The sequence below is a fragment of the Falco rusticolus genome, chromosome 7 (assembly GCF_015220075.1).
Source record: "Falco rusticolus isolate bFalRus1 chromosome 7, bFalRus1.pri, whole genome shotgun sequence".
NCBI lineage: Eukaryota > Metazoa > Chordata > Aves > Falconiformes > Falconidae > Falco > Falco rusticolus.
Window position 1 is genome coordinate 28,807,764 of NC_051193.1, and position 19,938 is coordinate 28,827,701.

The 19,938-nt window shown below is 43.5% G+C and overlaps 1 protein-coding gene and 1 long non-coding RNA gene across 11 annotated transcripts in view; both read left to right on the forward strand.

The window, feature by feature from the left end:
• CEP170B (centrosomal protein 170B) overlaps positions 1-14,913 on the forward strand; it is a 60,479-nt gene extending 45,566 nt beyond the window's left edge. For 5 of the 10 annotated variants that reach the window (XM_037394899.1, XM_037394902.1, XM_037394901.1 and 2 more), the window contains 7 exons: positions 1,420-1,579; positions 5,977-6,015; positions 6,577-6,720; positions 8,304-8,392; positions 8,923-9,016; positions 9,948-9,999; positions 10,698-14,913. In XM_037394899.1, coding sequence (XP_037250796.1) covers positions 1,420-1,579; positions 5,977-6,015; positions 6,577-6,720; positions 8,304-8,392; positions 8,923-9,016; positions 9,948-9,999; positions 10,698-10,933 — 814 coding nt within the window. In that variant the 3' untranslated portion in view covers positions 10,934-14,913. The remainder of the gene's footprint in view (positions 1-1,419; positions 1,580-5,976; positions 6,016-6,576; positions 6,721-8,303; positions 8,393-8,922; positions 9,017-9,947; positions 10,000-10,697) is intronic. The other 5 variants (XM_037394900.1, XM_037394903.1, XM_037394906.1 and 2 more) reach the window with 2 other exon arrangements.
• Positions 14,914-16,101: 1,188 nt separating this feature from the next.
• LOC119151553 lies at positions 16,102-19,307 on the forward strand. The gene is made up of 3 exons (XR_005105455.1): positions 16,102-16,480; positions 17,194-17,372; positions 19,196-19,307. It is a non-coding gene; the product is annotated as an uncharacterized LOC119151553 (long non-coding RNA).
• The last annotated feature ends 631 nt before the right edge of the window (positions 19,308-19,938 follow it).

The window sequence follows — 19,938 nt, forward strand, 5'->3', positions numbered from 1 at the left end:
ACTTTTGACTGAGGAAACTGTCTTCTGCCTGCTTTTGGTCAGCATTTCCATATGGCTTGCCACACTCATCTCGAAAGGGCTTTTCTTGCCTGAACCATTGCTATCAGGCTGCTGGAAACGTGTCAGCCTTCAAACTGGGCTGCATTACCGGTGCCGCACCAAGCGTGCATGTGGGAGACGCTGGCTTCCCTCCTCGCAGCATTCCTTGCATGGGAGAGCGCTTCTCGCAGCAGCTGTAAATAAAAGGTTGCATCAGACTTGTCTGGCGCTGCATGTTGCAGGGCTCGGTCACGGAGTCTGCTTCGTAATTGCAGTTCTGATTTCCGTTGCTGCTCCCAAATTAACTGGGAGGGGTTTACAGGAGTCAGACAGAGTTAAAAGGGAAAATGCCACTTGTTTACAGTAAGTGAATCACATAATGGATTGCCTTCCGTGACAGCGCTATACAGACCAGCAGGGAGAGGGAGCATCTTAGGCAGGCAGATCAAACTGCTTTGTATTAGTTCAATTATGCATTTTCTTCCCAAGGAAATATTTTGATGAACTGACAGTTTTATCACGTTGGTTGTTTTTTTCATTTGAAGAAGAAAGTGTCTTTCAGAGGAAGCAGGTTAGCTGTAAGATTGTTTCTTTTCTGAGACGCTTTTCTTTAAAATTACCACATCTGCTTTTGGTCTGAACGAGCTTTTTTTTAAGCTCTGCTAGCAACAATGCAGAGACAGAAACTGTTTTTGGGATCTAGAGCAAGTAGAGCAGTGTGCTGCAGTTGCTAAGTGTTAACTGGACAACTGTCAAGGGAGTTGAGGTTTTGAGACTTGGTTTCTGAAAACCAGATCCCTTAAGGTATGCCATGCTTACCCTGGTAACCCCTCAGCCCTTCTGGAGAACATGGAGGCAGATTTTGCTTTACAGCCTATACAACACAAGGAAGAAGGAAAGAAAATTTGAGGGTTTATTATTTAAGTAACAAAACAAAAAGGTGGTTTTTTTATGATATGGGCTTCTTAAGGGAAAACAAAGAAGTCCCAAGAAGAAAAACAGTTCTACCAAAAAAATCAAAAAAAACCCAAACCCAAAAAAACCCCTGAAGGAAGTAGAGTGGATGGGTGGGACAGCAATAACACTAAAGCTTCTGTGTGGATTGTCTCCAATACTTTCTGGTAGCATGTAGTCACTAGAATTTGCTTTTTATCAAATCTCTACTTCAAAGCACGGTTCAGGAGGGGAGGGGACTTATTTTGTGTGCAGCCAGAATGTTTCTCGGCACCCTGCCAAGGCACCCCAAAATAACCTGCTTTCCCTAGCCTCTGCAAAGGTTACAGTTCCCACAAATGTTTTATGGCTTCTCTTTTTATATTTTATGAATGTGAGGCTTGTATCATGTGTCCTAATGGCTCTGCTGCATGCCCCGTGCTTTAGACTCAGCCAAACCTTGGTGAAGGATGTGGCCATACTTGCCCGAGAGATTCATGATGTTGCCGGAGATGGGGACTCACAGAGTTCATCAGGGACGGGACCAAGCACCTCCCTCAGCTCTGTGCCCAACACTCCTGCTTCCACCATATCGGCCAGAGAAGAGGTAAGATCCCGAGTGACAGAAATCTCTGCCTTTGAATGCTCGTAAGTATGTGGGGCACAATTGTGGGGGGAGACCAGGGCAGCATCCCCAGTTGCTGCAGCACTGAAAAATCCTCATTCCCCATCCTCTTAAAAAGCACCACCAGCAAGACTGACTGCAGACTGTTTAGGGTGCTCTTTATTTTGCCCTCCTCTGTGCTAAAGCCGGCCTTGCCAAGAGGGAGCCCTATTTCCTAAAGATCTCATGGCCTCTGATTGGACTTTGGTCCCTGAAGTTTGCATCTGAGGAACAGGATGGTGTGTGCCGTTGTTCCAAGGAGCCAGAGCCTCTCGCCTTGTTCAGACAAGGCACTGACCATGTGCTCTGGCTACATGCTCTGTACCAGCTGTGTATTTTGTATCTCTGCTTTGGGCTTTCTGCCGGGGCTGTTGAAATGCTGGGCAGGTCTTACCTGAATCCCTTCCCTCCATCTTTGTGTCGTTGGGCGAGGCCAGGGACTCGCTCTCCAGCCAGAGTGTTGAGCAAGGAGAGCAGTTAGCTGGGGAAGTGTCTTCCAGCTCTTCAGTGGAGCTGTGGCATCCTCCTGGGCTGTGTAGCACAGTTTGTATGCACTGGAGTGGGGAGAAGAGAAGTAATTTCTTAATTCGGCTCACCAGTGCTGTGGCACAGGGACTCAGCTCAGACTTGGCTGCAAGGTCACCAGGAGGCTTCAGCTGCTAAATGCTGCTGTTTAAATCTAAATTCTCTCCTGTCTACCACCATCGTGGGCTTAAAAAAATACACAGCTTGCTCTTGTCTGCTGTTCAGATGGGCCTTTTGGCCCCCTGTTGTCTCACTGTTGTAAGCATTGCAGGCCTGTCCTAAGCAGGCTTCAGAGCTGAGGACCAAACCCGTCACCCTCTAAGGGAGTACTTGGAGGCCCTGTGACCCTGCTGTGATCATCACTGTGACCCTGCTGTGATCATCACTGTGACCCTGCTGTGATCATCACTGTGACCCTGCTGTGATCATCACTGAAGGTGCAAAACAAAATTTTAGGGAGATTACCAGAAGATCAGGGAGTGTGGCTGTGTTAAGCCAAGGTCAGCTGCAGCCTGCTCAGCAAGGTTTTTTTTTCCTGGGGCCCTTTGGAAGCCTCAGTGCACAAATGTTTCACAATAACATCAGGCTCTGAGATAAAGTTGTTCTGTTGCTTTGTTTCCTTGTGAGCGCCACACCCCCAAAACTGCCTTTTGTATTATTCTTTTCCGAGCAGTTCAGGTGACGTATCTACCTTACTTCTGACTTGCAAATGGAAGTTTGCTGTGGGTTGGTAATGCCCGTACTCCTGTTCCTGCCAGAAAAGCAGCATACCTACCTTTTTGTGGAGTGCCACTGAAGGGTACCACCGTAAGTCAGGTCATACAGAGGACTATGTCCTCTGCTGGTAGAGGAAGAGGCACCTGTGAAACGTGGCGTTTCTGCTCTGTGCAGAATGATGGGCTCCAAAGTGTGTGGTTGTGATGCTGAATGGCAGGATCACAAAGCCAGGATTGCTTGGACCCAAATTGAGGGCTTCTCTGCTACATGGCTTTGCGGCGCTGCTGGGTGGGACATGCCAGTCAGCCCCTTCAGGAGTATAAAAATAGTCAGGAGAGCAAATGTAGGGCTGTGCTGTAGGTAATGCTCCTGGCAGTACCCGCTGCTAGAGCAGTTTTTGAGATCTTGCAGTGGCGTGAAGGAAGAAGCAGTGGCAGGAGCCATGAAGACAGATAACCCTTGGTGTGTCCAGCCAGTGGTGGCGGAAACCGCCGTAAAGGCTTTTAACTAGACTCGCTCCAAATAAGGTTGTGTGATTTCAGCAGGGCCAGGTGCTGGGGGGTGTTTGAGTTACCCCCAAAATGCCACCATTCATCAGTGAAGCTGCCTTATGTTAGTGATAACCAGCAACAGGTTAAATCAGCAGGATTTCTGCTGGCTATGCTGAGATGTGGAGTTGAATCCCAGATAGCTTGGGATCCTGAACGGTGCATCCTAGGGGTCCAGTTATGAATGGGAGCAATTAAAAGAAATACGGGTTTAATAAATGTGCATCTCATCTTTGGAACTGGACTAGAATCGGCAGACATGCTTCCCTCAGTCTAAATACTGCTGAATTTGTGCCAACACAATTATTTTTGGTTTAATGCAGGGAAGTTGCTAGGAAATATCTGAAGATCAGTGTGTGCGATGCTAAGCGCTGTGAATTTTGTGTTTATTAAACAACTTTATATAAAATATTCTAAGAAATGACAGTGATGAGAAATAGCTGCTATAGTTGTAATAGCAGTGTATTGAAACACCTGATAAAAGGAAGTATATGAATAAGAACTGTTTGCTGTGTTTGACTGTTTCTTATACTGCTCTGGCTCCTGCAGTGTTGTATACCATTCTGCTAGTTCTTGACTTTCTACTGCTATTTATGCCTATTCTAATAAAGTGGGGAAGAATAAATGCTGATGCAAGAATCATTTTTAGGGTTTAATTCGTACCAGAAACTTCACTTTGGACCAGTGTGTGGGACAGCATTTCTCAGCCTCAAATGAATTGCTTTTTATATTCCTTTAAATATGAAATGTCCTCGTTTCAGCTGGGATAGAGTTAATTTTCTTTTTAGCAGCTGGTATAGTGCTGTGTTTTAGATTTAGGATGAGAGTACTGTTGATAACACATTGATGTATCAGTTGTTGCTGAGAAGTATTTACACTAAGTCAAGGACTTGTCAGCTTCTCATCCCACCCCAGCATCGAGCAGGCTGGGGGGCACAAGAAGCTGGGAGGAGACGGAGCTGGGACAGGTGACCCAAACTGGCCAGAGGAGCATGCTGTACCGTATGGCATCGTGCTCAGCGTATAAACTCGGGGGAAAGCTGGCCGGGCATCAGTCGGTGGGTGGTGAGCCATTGCATTGTGCATCACTGGTTTTGTATATTCTAATTCTATTATTACTATTATTATTCCTTCCTTTTCTACATTATTAAACTGTCTTTATCTCAACCAATAAATTTTACTTTTTTCCCTAATTGTCTCTTCTGTCCCACTGAGTAGAGTGGAGTGAGTGAGCAGCTGTGTGGTGTTTAACTGCTGCATTGCACCATGACACAAAGCCTGGTTAAAGGTTAAAGTCATCAGTGTTCTCTTAAAAGTTAAGATGGAGCCTTAGGTGTAAACCTTATTCTTCATGTTCTGTCCTTTCAGGAGTAGTGTTGGCTTGGATGTTTGCCAGGGAGGTTTTCAGTTTCCCCAATGCATGTTTGGGGTAGTTTTGTTTGGTTTTGTATCTTCAACTGTATAGTTTATAATAACCTAAATTCTTGGCATACTGAGTTAAGTACTGCTACAAATTAAGCAAAACCTCTTCAACCAACCAAACCAAACCAGAGTTCAGCAAGGGTGAAATCTTCATGAATCCTGTTTACCGAAGCTCCAGGTTGTTTGGGATGCCTTGGGTTGTTGGTGCGTAAGTTTTACAGGATCCAGCTTTCTACAGAGCTGGGCAGTCAAGAATTGCAGCTGCTGCAGGTGTAGTCAGGTGGGTCATTCCAAATCACTGGCCACTTTGCAAATTTTGGCTCTGTGTGAAATTCTTTTAGTTGGTCTTTTTTTAAAGTTGATGATGTATAGCAAAAACTTCAGAGCCCAATTTAGTTTCTGAAGTTATTGTTTAACTTAATACTGGTATTGGTATGACTAGAGGAAATGTTTGTGGGCGTGACAGAACAGAAAGCGTGAGAAGAGTCCAGGTCACACATGAAAATCTCCTGGTTGTGGTGGAGCTGGTGCTGTCCTCACTGTGTTTTCAACTGGTTGTGCTGAGAACTGCTGGACTGTAGGAATATCTCATTCCTTCCTGATGCTGTTTCACTGCCGTAAGCAGCCTAACTTACTGGTTCTGCACTTCATGAAAGGATGCTTAAAGAAGAGAAGCTTTATTAGCTAAGCGTTTTTGGCTTTTGTGCCCCTGTACCATAATATTTCATACCTTCTGCGTGTGTATAACCCAAGTGCTATTGCACAGAGCGTGGGGAGCCTGAACCTTGGATGGCACATGGTTTCCTCGCAAGAGCTGTGTGCTTTGCCAACCAAAGAGCCTCCTGGCCGTATGTTTAGCCTGTTCTTTGTGCTTGGAGGGCTGCTGGATTTCACTTGGCACGGTCCGTTTCCAAGTAACTGGGGAGCTGCCTGAGACCGCCTCTGCAGAACTGGTTGGTGACCAGGACGCGGGCTTCAGTGCATGCCAGGGGTGGGCATTGAGTGCTGGTCCTCGGGAATCTGCTTTTGGGAATGTCAACCCCAAATAACCCCAAACCATGTGTTCTCTGATACTTGCTGCCACAGTCACTCACTAGCATTGATCTCTTTGTTTCTGTTTTAACACAGATTGCTCGTAGATCTTTTCGGCTGGCATATCCATCTCAGGTGCACTTTCCATCCCATTATTTTTGTATCTCTGTCTTGTCGCTGTTACTTTCCTGCCCTTCTTTTAGAGGTTTTGTCTGTCAGTCAACCAAACAGGAATAGCTGTTTTATCTTTTCTGTTCTTCCTGTTAATTAATTTGCATTATCAGTGGTTTTGTATTGCTTTTTCATCTCTTCCATGTGTTACCAATTGGTTTCTGATTAATTTTAGTGTGGCTTTAATGTTGCGTTGATAAATTAAAACATGAGATATGGGAATACAGGACCTTTTTGAGTTTTAGCTAAATTCAAAAAAGGCAAAGATGTACTTTTCAAGTACACGTGCAAGATTCAAAATTATAAAATAACCCCACTGAGTTCAGTAGGATGACTCCAGTGGGTAGACATGCTTGCAGGATTGGGGTCTAGTAATTTGCTTAGGAACCCATACCTGTCTGAACAAGACTTAAATGAATCAGTGTTCCTCTGGGGCTTGCCTGAAAATCTGCAATACCTGCAGTGAGTGCCTGTGTGCCTCCTTCCCTACTAATTTTTAATGACTCATTACTCATTATTTCCAAGTTGGTGCAGCACATTCCAGAAGCAAGTCTGAACTACCAGAAAGTGCCTCCAGGATCAGTGGAACTGAAGGATTTTGACCAAAATATGAACGATAATAGAGAAGAGGATGCTTCAAGAAAAACGAGGACAAGAAACCGTGAGGAGGCAGGCCACCTTTTTCTTTACTTTATATATGACATTGCTTTAAGCTGCAGTATGTATACCTGTTCTTTCTAAGCTGCCAAAAGAGGCAACTCAAAAAAAAAAAAAACCCCACAAAAAACAAAAAAACCCAAAAAACGCAAACCAAAAACAAAAACAAAACCAAAAATACCTCTCAAGAGCCCTGAATTGTAGGTATAGAAACAGTGTTTAAAAAAGAAAAAAAAAAAAAGATTCACCCTTCTTGACGATGCTGACTGGAAGTTTCCTTTTCTGTGTAAAACTCCACTAAAACCTGAGGCTTGGTCACTTGTTTTTCGGGAGGAGGCATTCAGTGTTGGAGCCTACTTAGGCTGTTTCACTTCTATTTTAGAGAAAAACACCAAAACCTTAGCTTTGAAATCTGCAGCACTGATAGTTTAATGGCACCTTACTTTTCTGCAACTGGCATCCTGGTTAGAGCTGCCCATGGAGCAGCAGTGGCAGAATCTGGACCTTAGGAGGAGTTTCTGCAGCTGGGCTGGAGTGCTGTAGCACACCTGGCTTGCTGTGCCATGCCGTGCAGAGAGCAAGCCACTTGTTCTGATTTGCTTCCTCCAACATACGCAATTTGATGCGATTCTTCTGGGCTGAGAGAGCAAGGTGACCTGGAAATCACTGTGATGATGCTAAGGGGTGAGGAAGACTGGCCTGAAACTTGAGGCTGGGGATGGTGCTGGGCTGAGGGGTAGTGGGGTGATGCGGCAGGAGAGTGAAGTGCAGGCTGCTGCTGCAACGCTCGGCTGTTGCTTCTGCTTGCTTTCTGCCTGCTGGCTCTGGTTGGGAAGGAAAAGCTGAGGCAGAGCAGGCAGGAGGGGAGAGCTGGACCAGCACAGTCACTGCGCTGCTCTGGAGGAGGAGTGTGACTGAGCCGGGCTAACGAAGGGGGAAATTGGGCTGAGCCCCTGGTACTGGTACTGCCCCTGCCCTGCCCCTGACTTCGAGCAATCCCTCACTTCCATGTGGAGAGGTGCCAAGGCTGAATAAAAGGTGCAGGTTCAAAGTGCCACCAGCTGATGTGGGCTTTCCTGGCAGAAGCCCGGGGGCTCTGCTGAGCCACAGGACTTGAATATTTGGGGGTTGGTGAGTTGTTGTTGTGTATTTTAATAAAGCAGAATGTAACATGGTGGGATACTTGGCTGCGAAGGTGGCTTGAACCCATATAAATAACAGTAGATTGTTTCAGTGCGACTGCTTGTGGGACTTTTTTGCATTGTAATTTGGCTTTTGAGGGCTTTTGGTGGGGGGAGGTGCCTGTGAGGCTTGGAAACTCTTAAGCTTTTTCTTTCAGAAATGCTTAAGTAGTTACCTTACTGCAGACAACTCTGTCTCTCTGTCTCTAGAAAAAAAATCTGAACAAGTTAGTATTAATCTTTTTTGCCAAAGTGCTGCAACAAAGCCACACGTCATCTTAATCTCCTTTGAGCTTCAAGTATCGTCCACATAAATGAAGACGTTTGAGTGGAGATTGTTTGTTGTAAAAAAAATTCCATTTTTGTAATACGCCGCTTTTGCTGAAAGTTCTCTGATTTGCCCCTATGTTTTAGGTCATCTTTGACAATCTGATGTTGAACCCAGTGTCCCAGTTATCACATACGATCCGTGAAAATACAGAAAATCTAGCTGAAAAAATGAAGTAAGTAACTTTTTATCCCTGGCCTGAAATGTTGACTTGCTGCTGAGTTTGTTGATTTACAGTTGTGGAAGATAGTACATTGTCTCCTTGGAAAGCAGGGAATCTCGATGTAGGAAACTGTGTGTGAATGAGGGGAAATATGATTATTTGCCGTGTCTTTTCCTCATATGTTTGGCCTTTGGAGTTTTAATGATGGATTTGTAATGCTTCTTGATGCCTTAACTTTTAAATGTTGCCTGTGCAAAGCTACAGCAGAAAATCGGTGGATTCTCTCCTCTTTCCTTTTCTGTCCCGAGTCTCTCAGAAAGCCTGCAGGTCACCAAGTTTGTGAAATCTCTCCATACCTTGTTGTTGCTCTAGAAGGCACCAGTTAGGGAAGGACTTTAGATTGTTCCTAAATCAACTAAAAGGTGCTTTGTCCAGTTGCTAATCCACTAATCTTTGTTGCCACGTCTTGTGATAATGAAGTCTTTTAAACAAGCAGCTTTTGAATGGCAACTTTAAGACCTGCTCTGCTTCTTGTGCTGCAGGATTCTGTTTCAAAACTCAGAAAGCACCTGGGAGGAGATGGAGGCCAAAATTAATTCAGAAAATGAAGTGCCAATTCTGAAGACATCAAACAAGGTAAGACCATGCAAACAAGTGAAATACTGAAGGCTTTTGTCCATGAAAGCTTTGTAAGAGACCAAAACAACAACCTCTGGCCCTTCTCAAATCTGTTTCTGAAATTACTAGTCCATTTGCATGTGTTGAACTGCTGTGTGTTGTTGCTGTTTGAAATGTGACAAAGTGAATTCCTTCAGCTGTTGTGTTTCACGAGCTCTTATCCTCTCCCTTCTGTGGTTCATCTTCAAAGACCCAGCCCCTTAACAGATGTTCAAATTCAGGGTCATTAAGCCTCATTTAAACATCTACCAAAGCATCACCTACCATGTGGTTGCCACAGCTTCAGTTGTAGACAGGTGGTTATCATGAACGTTTGTTTTCTTCACCTGTAACAGTTTAATAATATGGCAATAAAAAAGCTTCAGCCCTAGGGTGTTGTCTGTGCTCTTGTGACCTCCTGTTGTCATTGATGGGGACTGCCAGTAAGGATTTAAGGACACTCATGGACCCAACAAACACGGCTGATGCTAGTGTACGTGTAACACTCTGCGGGACCTGTGTGGCTGGGTGCTACCACAGTATAGATGTGGCCAGTTGCTTTGTCTGGTCTAGGAGTTGAGTTCACAAGTAATCTTCCAATATTTAGTGTTAAAGAGGATGTGGGGGAGCCTTTTTACAGTTAATCTGGCTAGCATCTCAAACCTAAAAAATCTCTGTGACTGTGAATTGGGTGGTGTGGTAGCGCATGGTGAAATGATGCAGAGCAGAGGTCCCTGTGTACTGACCAAGTGCACCTCGATACAGATACTAGCTTTGTCTTTTCTTAAACAAGCAAGGTTGGAATGGACTTTGAATCTTATTGATCAGATGAGGCAGAAGGATTAAGACTAGATTCCTTCGACAGTTGAGTACTTTGCTTAATTTCCCATTCTGATGCTTTTCTTTCTAGGAAATCAGTTCTATCCTGAAGGAGCTGAGAAGAGTTCAAAAACAACTTGAAGGTTGGTCATTTAAAGTGTTCTTTTTGTCTCTCAAATGCCAGTAAGTTGCACAAAATAATATGACTTGATTTGCCAGTGAAAGCTGGGAAAGGATGCAGAAATTTAGTTTGTTAGCACAGTGCTCTCTGTTGAGTGTGCATATGGAATGAACAGTAGATTTATCTTGTGCTGCCAATTTTTAAGAAAATTGTTGACTTTTGAAATGTGGAAGCTGTTGCTGTGGAAATGCTTTGTTTGTGGTAATTAGCATATTCCCATAACGTGAACTGACAAAGGTCTGTTCTGCTGAAATAATATTTAGCAGCTCTTTCAGCCAATAAGCTGTACTGTGCTTTTTGGACTTGAGTTTTGCACATGGATCTGTGCAGTAGAAAAGGCAAGACAAGCTCTTGCATTGTCTAGAATATTAATCAAGGCATACATGCGTCATTTTGGGTCCTGCTAAAAGCTTGCCCTTTGGCTGCTTTAGTTTGTTTTCTCCAATTTAACCAGAAAGTTGAGCGTCCTGTAGCTTCAGTTTGGGAGAAGTTTTGGTTGTTAAAGCTGCTTAGGCTTGAAGGTACTAATGAAGAAAATACTATGACTAAAATGAATGCGAGTGCTGCCTGCAGTTCTGCTGCCTTCATTTTATTTAGAAACTCTGCTGAGTGCTGCTAATATGTCTGTGTATGTCTCTTTTTCTTCTTCCCCCTCCCCAGTCATAAATGCTATCATTGACCCTACTGGAAACTTGGATGTAGTTGCCAGTAACAAAGCATCTTCTGCTGCTAAGCAATCTACAGCCACTAAAGTCAGGACTGCTAACGCTTCTGTGTCCACACTGGAGACTTTGTCCCCAGCACAGATGAGAAACTACACACAGAAATCGAACTGTGGGTCTTCTAGCTTACAAGATTCGAATTTCATTCCTGATGGAGAGAAATATGTGATCTGATACAATATTTTGTATTGCTATCATATTGTAATCTACTGTCGCATTAGTATTGTGTATGAGTGGTTTGTGGACAGTTTGTGTGGAGCAGTTGTTTAGATTGCTAACACGTTGCACAAAAAAAAATAATCTATGCTGTGAGGGTGAATGGAAAGTCTGTGTATGCCTTTTAAACAAGACTAGCACTGTGGAGCAGCACATATTCAGCATAGAGGCAAACTGATTTTAGAAAATTACTCAGTCTTGCAGTGTGCCATGAGAAAACAGGCTTTGCATATGCTCCATTCAATACTGCCGAAGCTAAAGTGTTCTTGCATTGGCCTGTTTATAATTATTCAGTTGTAATGAGGCGTAATTTAAAAAAAAAACAACACCACTTTTTTGGTACTATGTTTGGTTTGGTTTTATTTGTTTGATTGGTTTTTTTTAAGTGTATAAGTGAAGCATTACAACTCTGTTGGAATCGATGTGCAAATCCGACAGAATGATCGTGCAATATTGTGGGTTTCTAGGAGAAACTCTTACTACAGTTGTGTGAGAAGTCCTTTTTGGCAATCATAAAAAGGCAACCACACTGAAGTTGTGAATCCTTCTTTTTCAGTCCAAAAACCAGAATGAGACAGAATAAACCCTTTGTTTTCCTCTTGGGAAAGTGTAAAATTTAATAGTGGTATGAATGTAAAGACTACTAATACAGTTACTATTTTTGATGATGTTTCAGGCCCAAAGTTTGGGCAGGTACAAAAATTCAGATTTTACAGTTTAGCTTGCCAAATTTTCATGATTTTGGTACAAAAGCTGTCTTGAAGCTGCCTTTTTTTGGTTGTGGGTTTGTTGGTTTTTTTGTGGTTTTTTTTTTAAATATACAGACTTTTTACAATGAGCTAGCTACAAATGCTCTTGGCTGGGCCAAAGACTAAGATGTTTGCAATTAGCTAATTGCTAAGAAAAACATCTGTTCCAATGGCTCATGTAATAAACACAATTGCACAGTTGCTGTGAACTAGCGTTCACTTGACAGCACTGAAAATACAATGGCTTAAATGTAGCTCCACCTTTATGGCTAGTTCTGCTACAAATTTTTTTTCAATGCAAAAGTGCTTGAAGACCACCGTTCTGTGGTATTCCTCAGAAACTATTCAACAGTGTCAAGCGCTTGGTACATTTGGGATTTTTGTCTGGATTTTATTTTTGGTCTGTTATAATCCTAGAAACACTAAGGATTGGGTGCAGTTGCACTGAGCAATTTCTCATTTAAAGTTGTTTTTTGTGTTCTGTCTTTCTGTTAAACTGCAAAACACTAAGCAATTTTTGTTACTTTAAGGACAAAAGTTTTGCTTTTGAGGGGACCTCTTCCAGACGTGTTTGCTCCCAGTTTTCTCTGTCTTGTATCAATTCCTTTTTCATTCTTCCTGGTCAATAAACAGTAATCAGGTAAAGAAATTCTTTTGTAGCCATGGAGGATATGCTTACTGGGAAAGGTGAGCAGATGAGTTCCACTTTGCCCTCATACAGTGTATAGTTTAACCAGTGAAAATGGTTTCCCAAGCTTGACTGCTTCTTGTGTGCTGGCTTTATATTTTGGGGTGGGTAGTGGATTCCTTAGTTAGCTTCAGTAGTTACCTGAGCTTTTCTGCTAGAATATTGTAACAGTGAGAACCTGTTAAAATAATTTAAATAAATAGGGATGCTCACAGAGTGTTTAATCTTACTAGTGAAGACCATGATCGCTTTCCTGGTGAAGCCAGAGGGAGCTTTCTAGTAATTTCAGCAGAAACAGGATTGTTCCCAAAATGGGAGTATGCCATCAGGCCATTAGTTTCTTTTGAGCGTGCAAGATTGCTGGCTAGTAAACAATAGGTGCAATTATCTTTCCAAGATTTCCAGTAGGTTTTAAGACTCATCTGCTTATGTGGAGATGCTGTTCCTTGAAGAAATCTGCTGGATTTCACGTAGATGAGTGCAGAATAAAAAAAGAACTTGCCCTTGGTGTTCTTCTGCCTGTAACATATGCACTATCTGAATGTGTTCGTTCAGTCATTTATTCTGATCTGTCTTTTCTTGAAATACCTGACTCTGTCCTTGATGAATATCGTAAGTGTTGGCATTGTTCCTGATATGAGACACAACTTTTCAAGCCCTTGGTTAGGGTTTGAACCGAACAGGTGCTACCCTAACTCACTAGGAGTTGCAGGACCTTCACAGATAAGGTGGTGGTGTTGGTTTCCGTTTTGCTGTAGACACAAGTGAATTACTCAGACATCTTTTTTATTATTATTTGTTAACAATGTTTCCACATCTTCATGGCTATGCTCTTGTGGATTATTTTTTTTTCTCTACATGTCCTTGATGGAAGTTCTTTTTACTTTCACTTAAAAATTGCTTGATTCTTCTTTCATTGATGAACACATCAGGGGTGGATTTTCTTCCTTGGTTGCTCTGTTCTGAACTTGAGGCAGCGCCCACAGACACCTTACATCAATTAAATCAACCCGCAAAATATGGTACCTCTTCAAGTGACTAAAGATGCAACAGTAGGTGTCTGTTAGAATTCGGATATGTGTGTGTGAAGGCGGGGAGGATGCCCAGCTTGATTTGTTTGTGAATCAGCCAAACTGTAAAATGTTTCTGTGTCCTGACACAAAGTTCATCCTTGGATCTTTGCAGTTAAAACTGTTTGCTAATCAACGATGACATGCAACATATTTTTTCTTGCATTCACTGCTTCTGAAGTACACCCCGTTCGCACTTGCCTGCTCCAGATAAGCCAAAGAGCTAGCCACTTGACTATTACTCCTTCGCTGATTGTTCATTCTTACAAGCAGTACTGTATGCAACCATGCAAACACCTCTGCGCAGCTCCAGTGTGACTCTAACGGGTGTGTAGTGGTGTATCGGGGTGGCCCAGGGTCAGTCCACAAGATACCTGTTGGCTTCCATCAGCTATGGATGGGCCTTGCATTGAGCTTGACAGGGGTGACACTGACCATACCATGTTGCTTTCCTGTGTTTTGTATCTGACTAAAGAAATGTAACAAAGGGTGGGATTTTCAAAGTCTTAGGGAAGCAGGTGCTCAGGTCATTTTGGGTTTCCATATGCTTTGGGTGCCTGATGCCATGAGTACCTTTCAAAATCCCAGCCCTCAGCTCTTCCACTATACTTGAAAACAGTGTTCTCAGTTCGATGCTTTCAGATGTTAAAAACTTACTCTGTTCTGATTGTGTGAATGTAAATTCCTGGGAGGATGTGTACAAGCTTTGTGAGCGAGGACCTAACTGTATCTATGGTGATGTCATGTCATGGTCATGCTCCAAGAGGAAAGAACGTCTGCATCATCTTTGAGTATTTTAGTAAAGGTACAACTAATGGAATGTTTACATACAGCCTACTGAAAAAAAAAAAAAAAAAAGAGGAGACGGAAAAAAAAGAAGATAAAGTGTAAAGTATTTAAGTGCAAGATTCTACTAGTTTTTTCTCGTCTTGCAGATCACAGTAGCTATTTTTGAAGTTCTGTAAATGTGTATAACTTTTGCAAAGACCAGACAGAACTACCTGTTCACTTTCGATGTGCCCTGTGCTGAATTGTGCCTATTTCACTCTCTGCTGTTGTTATGCTGCTGATTCTGCTGTTCTGAACTGTTCACTGGATCATTCCATTTGCATGCAACACAAATGCAAGCTGAGCTGTCTGAGAGTAAAGCTGAAACACGTTTGTATAACTTGAATCGATTAATGACTATCTCTGTTCCACACCCTCCTGAAATACTGTGTATAAAGTTGATTTGTTTCTCCTGCCCTGATTTTTTTTCTGCTTTTGTTTTTTTTTTTTTGAATGGTAATTTATTTTTGTTTGGATTATAGGCAGTATCTGTACATTTTGTTTCAAGGTGATATTGTGGATGTCTTTAAAAAAACAAATTGTTATTTTATATAATTTTATCATAAAGTTGCTCTAATAAATCATTCTTTTATCATGTGAAAATGGGTCTGGATTTCATGTGTTAATCTCGGGGGGAGTATGTATTGGATGGACTAAATTTTTCAACTGCCTGTTTACATTGGTGTTAAGTACAGTGTAATGGAAGAGTTGTCAGCAACAGAAGACACACAGTGCAGCTGGATCCATCCTGCTGACACCTACGCCTGGGGCAGATCCCTCTCCAATAGCACAGGGGTCCCTTTCCCTGCACCTGTACTTACAGGCTTGATGTCCCTGTCACTTGAGTGTGGTCTTACTGCTGAGTATGGTATGGTGATACTTGATTTAGTTTTTGGTACTGTTTTATTTCATTGCCATCATTAACAATGGAAGTTTAATCCAGCTTGGATATGATCATTTCCCAGCAGGTATGTGATTACAGAAAGACATCATTAGACTCACTCTTTTGCTCTCACATTATATATATATATATATATGTATATATATTAGATATCTATATTAACATTTACATGTCTGTGAAATTATCTTGATTTTTCCCTTCATTCCATCACTGTCCTTCTTCCCTCCTGCAGTTCTTTCTGACCTTTGCATCCTTCCTGGCACTTTTGAAATAACGTTAATTCCTCCTTCCCCTCTGCGCAGCCTTCAGGTGCCTCCAGCCTCCCCCAGCCGGTTCAGTGCCACGTGGGATTCTGCCTCCGTACCCACTGCATTAGCACAGCTTCCATAGGAAGTAGAACGTGCATAGCTGACAAAAACATTGCATTGATTGCCAGCAGTAACTCAAACGTCAAGGAGGGGGAGGGAGATATTAGTACCTAACCAGGATCAGTGGGAGACTTCCCGTCCTCTGGTGACATTTGCATTACATCTTTGAACATGAGACCTTTTATGCTTAAAGTTTTAGGGAGGGATTTTGTGTTGAAAATAATTTAAACTTTAAAAATTCTTCTGCCTTTCTTAAGGAGGCTTCCTTATGCTTAGTTTGCGTGTGCGATGTCTGCAGAGAAGGGTTTCTGTGTACAGGGCTGGGTTACACTCTGAATTGCCTCTCCGCAGGCTTCCCCAGCAGTACTGAGTGGTATTTGAGTTGGGATGCTATGCCAAGTGCCCTTTTGAAATCAGTAGTACACCCACTTCATTAATTTTTAACAGTCTGACTGAATAAACAGAAGAGGTAGTGGAACTGTGGCCAAAACTATTTGCAGTGGAATGAAAGCTGCTATCTGGCAGAATGTAAAACTAAAGGATAGATGGCAAAAGTAGTGATCTCCTGTGTGTGTCTTCCTGCTGAGTGTTCAGCTGCAATCCTGCCTGCTCTTTAGCGTCCTCATCTGCCTTGGAAAATAGTCTGGCTCTCCACATGGGTGTAGAAGGGAACACCAGAAAGCGTTGCCTTCAGCAGGGTTTGCAGGATCTTTCCTTAGAGCAAAACTTTTAAGTCATTGGAGAGACACGTTGTCATCTTTTGATGTCGTGTGAAGATCTATCAATAGACACCATCTACTGGGTCCTGCCCACATGATGGTGCAAGAGGACCATGCCTTTTTCAACAGGGGCATTTGTGGACAGCTCAAGAGCAAAGCCCTGCTGGTCTCAGCTTTTCCTGGTAAGACGGGATTGGAGTGGGACACCAGTGGGTGGTTAGGCTGTGGGGTGGGCTCCTTTCCTTAGAAGAGGCAGAACCATTTGGACGCAGCCCTGTAGAGCCTTAGGGCACCTGTGTGCAGGAGCACACCTGATGCAGTTATCAAGAAGTGGCTTATTTTAACAGATTGGCTGCTTAAGTCTCTGAATGATGTGGGTTGAACAAGGGAAGCTAAGAAAAACCAATGCAAGAAAACAGTGCTCACTAGGACTCTACCCTGTTGAAGTTTTGGGTTTTTTTCCTTCTCTGAACAGAAATTACTGCAAATACTGTACTTGCCAAAACAATTGGTGCCAGACAAGGCTTATTCAACAGCAACACTTCTGCCTTTGTCAACATCCACCTTGGAGGAACCATAGGAAATAATAATAAAAAAAAAGCCACAAACCCAAAACGTGGCAATCCCCCTGACACCCGGGGGCACTTCATAGACAAGGAAAGATCCAGAGGCACAGGTGAAATTTGGTTTCAGTAAGAGGCTTGAGCAGAGCACTAACCATAGATAGCAGGTCACTGCTTTGGGTGGTACGTGTCTCCCAGGGAATGGATTTTCCTCCTAGCTACTGACAGCTGGGCAGGCTGGAAGAGGATGGGCTATACCACAGCCCATAACACACCTTCACCGCAGGCAAAGCAACCTCTGTGTAAGCAAGAAAAATGTTCTTTATCCTCAGAAGGATATGAGGACAGCAGTTGCATCGGGCCAGCGGTGTCTTGGGTTGCCAGGTACTTTGCAAATCGAACAGGAGGAGTGTAACTTTTGTAGTACAGCGCTGGAGGTGGTCAAGGCAGACGGCACCTGCTGAAGATTTCCCTAACACCTGTTGTCGCCCTTCCTAGGTGCGACTGGAGGGTGAGTGCCACACAGGAGTGACGAGACTGGGACAACAAAGGACTCTGCAATTACTTGGGCTATGCAAATCGCTGGGTTTGGGGGGTTTTTTTGGTTGTTCCCCCCCCCAGTTAAAATATTTTTGCAAACAAAATGCATCTGAGAATCATATAATTTTAGGTTGAACAAAGTTATTCCGAATAAGTGTCAGATGTTTCAAGTCCATGGTTAGGTATTTTAGTGAATTTATTGGTTGGTGGTTTTGTTTTGGGGAGTTTGTTAATGGAATTTGAGTAAACCTTTAAAAGTATTTCCAAACAAAATAATCACAATTTTATTTAGACTTTCAAATTTTCTCTAGGCTTAACAGCTGAATCACTTCCCAATTCTTGACCTGAAATGACTTTTTCTCTTCCCGCCTCCCAGCTCATTTGAGTATACAATCTTTTGGCACAAAGTATAAATAGAGCATTTTTCTTTGCAAGTGTGAGGACCCTGGCTGTTCCTGCCTCCCATCCTTCTGTCGACTGTTGGTGTTTGGAGCCCAGCCGCCTAGTCCTTGTGAAATGGGAAACGTAGTTTTGTAGTAATCTCTGCAGCAGTGGCAATGTTTATGTCTATTATTAGCTCTCAGAGATGAGAACGTGTTAAACTGGCAGTTTCTTAGCGAACCTCCCGCACAGGCGTTAGAAGATCTTTCACTGTATCTTCCAGTGCGCCCTTCTAACAAACTGGAGGCCAAGCCTGCTTTTTGGAGGGTGTACGTTAACCATGGTGTGACATTCAACTGTACAGTGAGAGATGTATTTACTCAGTGTGGGGGATTGTGGCAAGTCAACCAGAGCCAACCGGTAGAAGGTACCTTGTCTGAGAGATGGGGAAGGAGGAGGAATAAAAAAAGATTGCTTGTTTGCCTTGAAACTTGCCAGTCTCTTTCCTCCCTCCGATTGCATCCGTTGGTCAAATAAATCATGTTTTCCCCACAAACCCACTTCCATCCATAAAATGTCAGAGCTACAACGCTGCTAGTAAGATCAGAAATGCATAATTGATGTTAGGCTGATACGTGAGGTCAGGTAAGCAGAAGGAAAGTAGGCTTTTGCAAGCTGGAGAGGAGGAGGACGATGGGATTAATCAGTGCTGTAAGTGGTTAGAGAGCTGCCAAGGAGGAGGAGAAATACGGGTACTTTTTCTGGAAGCTGCTCTTCCCCCTGATATAACCCAGCCTCTCCCAGTTTAAACTAAACCGGTTATATTGGGGCAATAAATGATTAAGTCCTGAATGCCATATGAATGTGCTGCTGCTTGTGTGGTGTGATCCTGAACCCACTGAGGTCAGTGGGAGCTTTTGTGAGTTACGTTGGTGTAGGTCACGCCAGGATTTCAGTCTGCATGTAAACTGAGCTCGGTGGCTTGTGTCTAAGCTTGCTGATGTGTACAGCACGCACGCCAGCGTGAACTGATGAGGCGCTTGGCTGAAATACTCAATCTAGATGTTGAGCCTCTGAAGTCAGCAGAGGGACAGGGACACGTCCCAGGGCTGTCTGGACCTTCAGCATATTGCTTCACTGGAGCTGCCTCTTTTCCCTGACTGCAGGTGAAGCTTCAGTCAAGCAGGATCCTGTCTTCAGCTTTCTGGTAACCTGGTCTGAAGGGGTGGTGGTAGCCTCTGTGTTGTTTCTCAGTCCTGTATTTAGTAGAGATTTGGGGTGGCCCCAGTAGCAGGTCATCTGTGCGCAGCAGTAAATTCAGGAGAGCACTAGCTGGTCAGACAAGTGTCCCATCTGCTCCACCATCTTTCACTCCTGGCTCTCTGTGAGTTACTGCTTGTCTCTTGGTCCCAGGGGAAGGAGAGGATTTATGACATCTACAGCCTCCTTGAGGAAGGCCTCTTTCTGCCATAACTGATGTATCTTCTGGCTCCTCTGAGCTTTCCCATCATCATCATCAGCTTAATACAAGTTATGATAAAGCCTTGTTAGCCTCATTTGTCTCCCCTTTGTTGTGTGTCGTGTCCCCCCCCCCCCGGCCCCATAGCAGCCTTCCTTAGGCACTGGACTGCATCCTTCCGTTCAATAGGATCGAGGGACTGCCTGGAGAATAACAGCAGCGTCAGCTGAGGGTGCAGCCTTTGGGTTTTTACAGAAGACATAATTTCTTAGAAGTTGCCTCAAACTTGGAACTGAAAAACCAGCAAGAAGAAAACCCTCTAGAGTTCATTTTGTAAGCCTAGAAGGCAGGCACTCTTCGTTGCAGCAATGGGCACGTGGAGATTAGCATCCCAAATGCACGCCTATTTGACCAGAGTTCCTCATTTTATTGTAACAGTATACATATTCGTCGCATTTCCCCAAAATCTGTACGTATTATAACTACTTTCCCAAAATGAGTTACATATGCATAAGGCCCTGGGGGGGTCTTTTGAGACCCATGGTCGTCGACAAGTTGGTGAACTTCAGCTGAACTTTCTTGGGGAACATGTACGTGACTTGCTCACAACTTCACCTGTCCTCTGTGCTATGTGTTGGCTGCAGTGCCCCATTACCCCACTTCTCTTGTCTATTGTTACATCCCTGGTGTCCCAGAA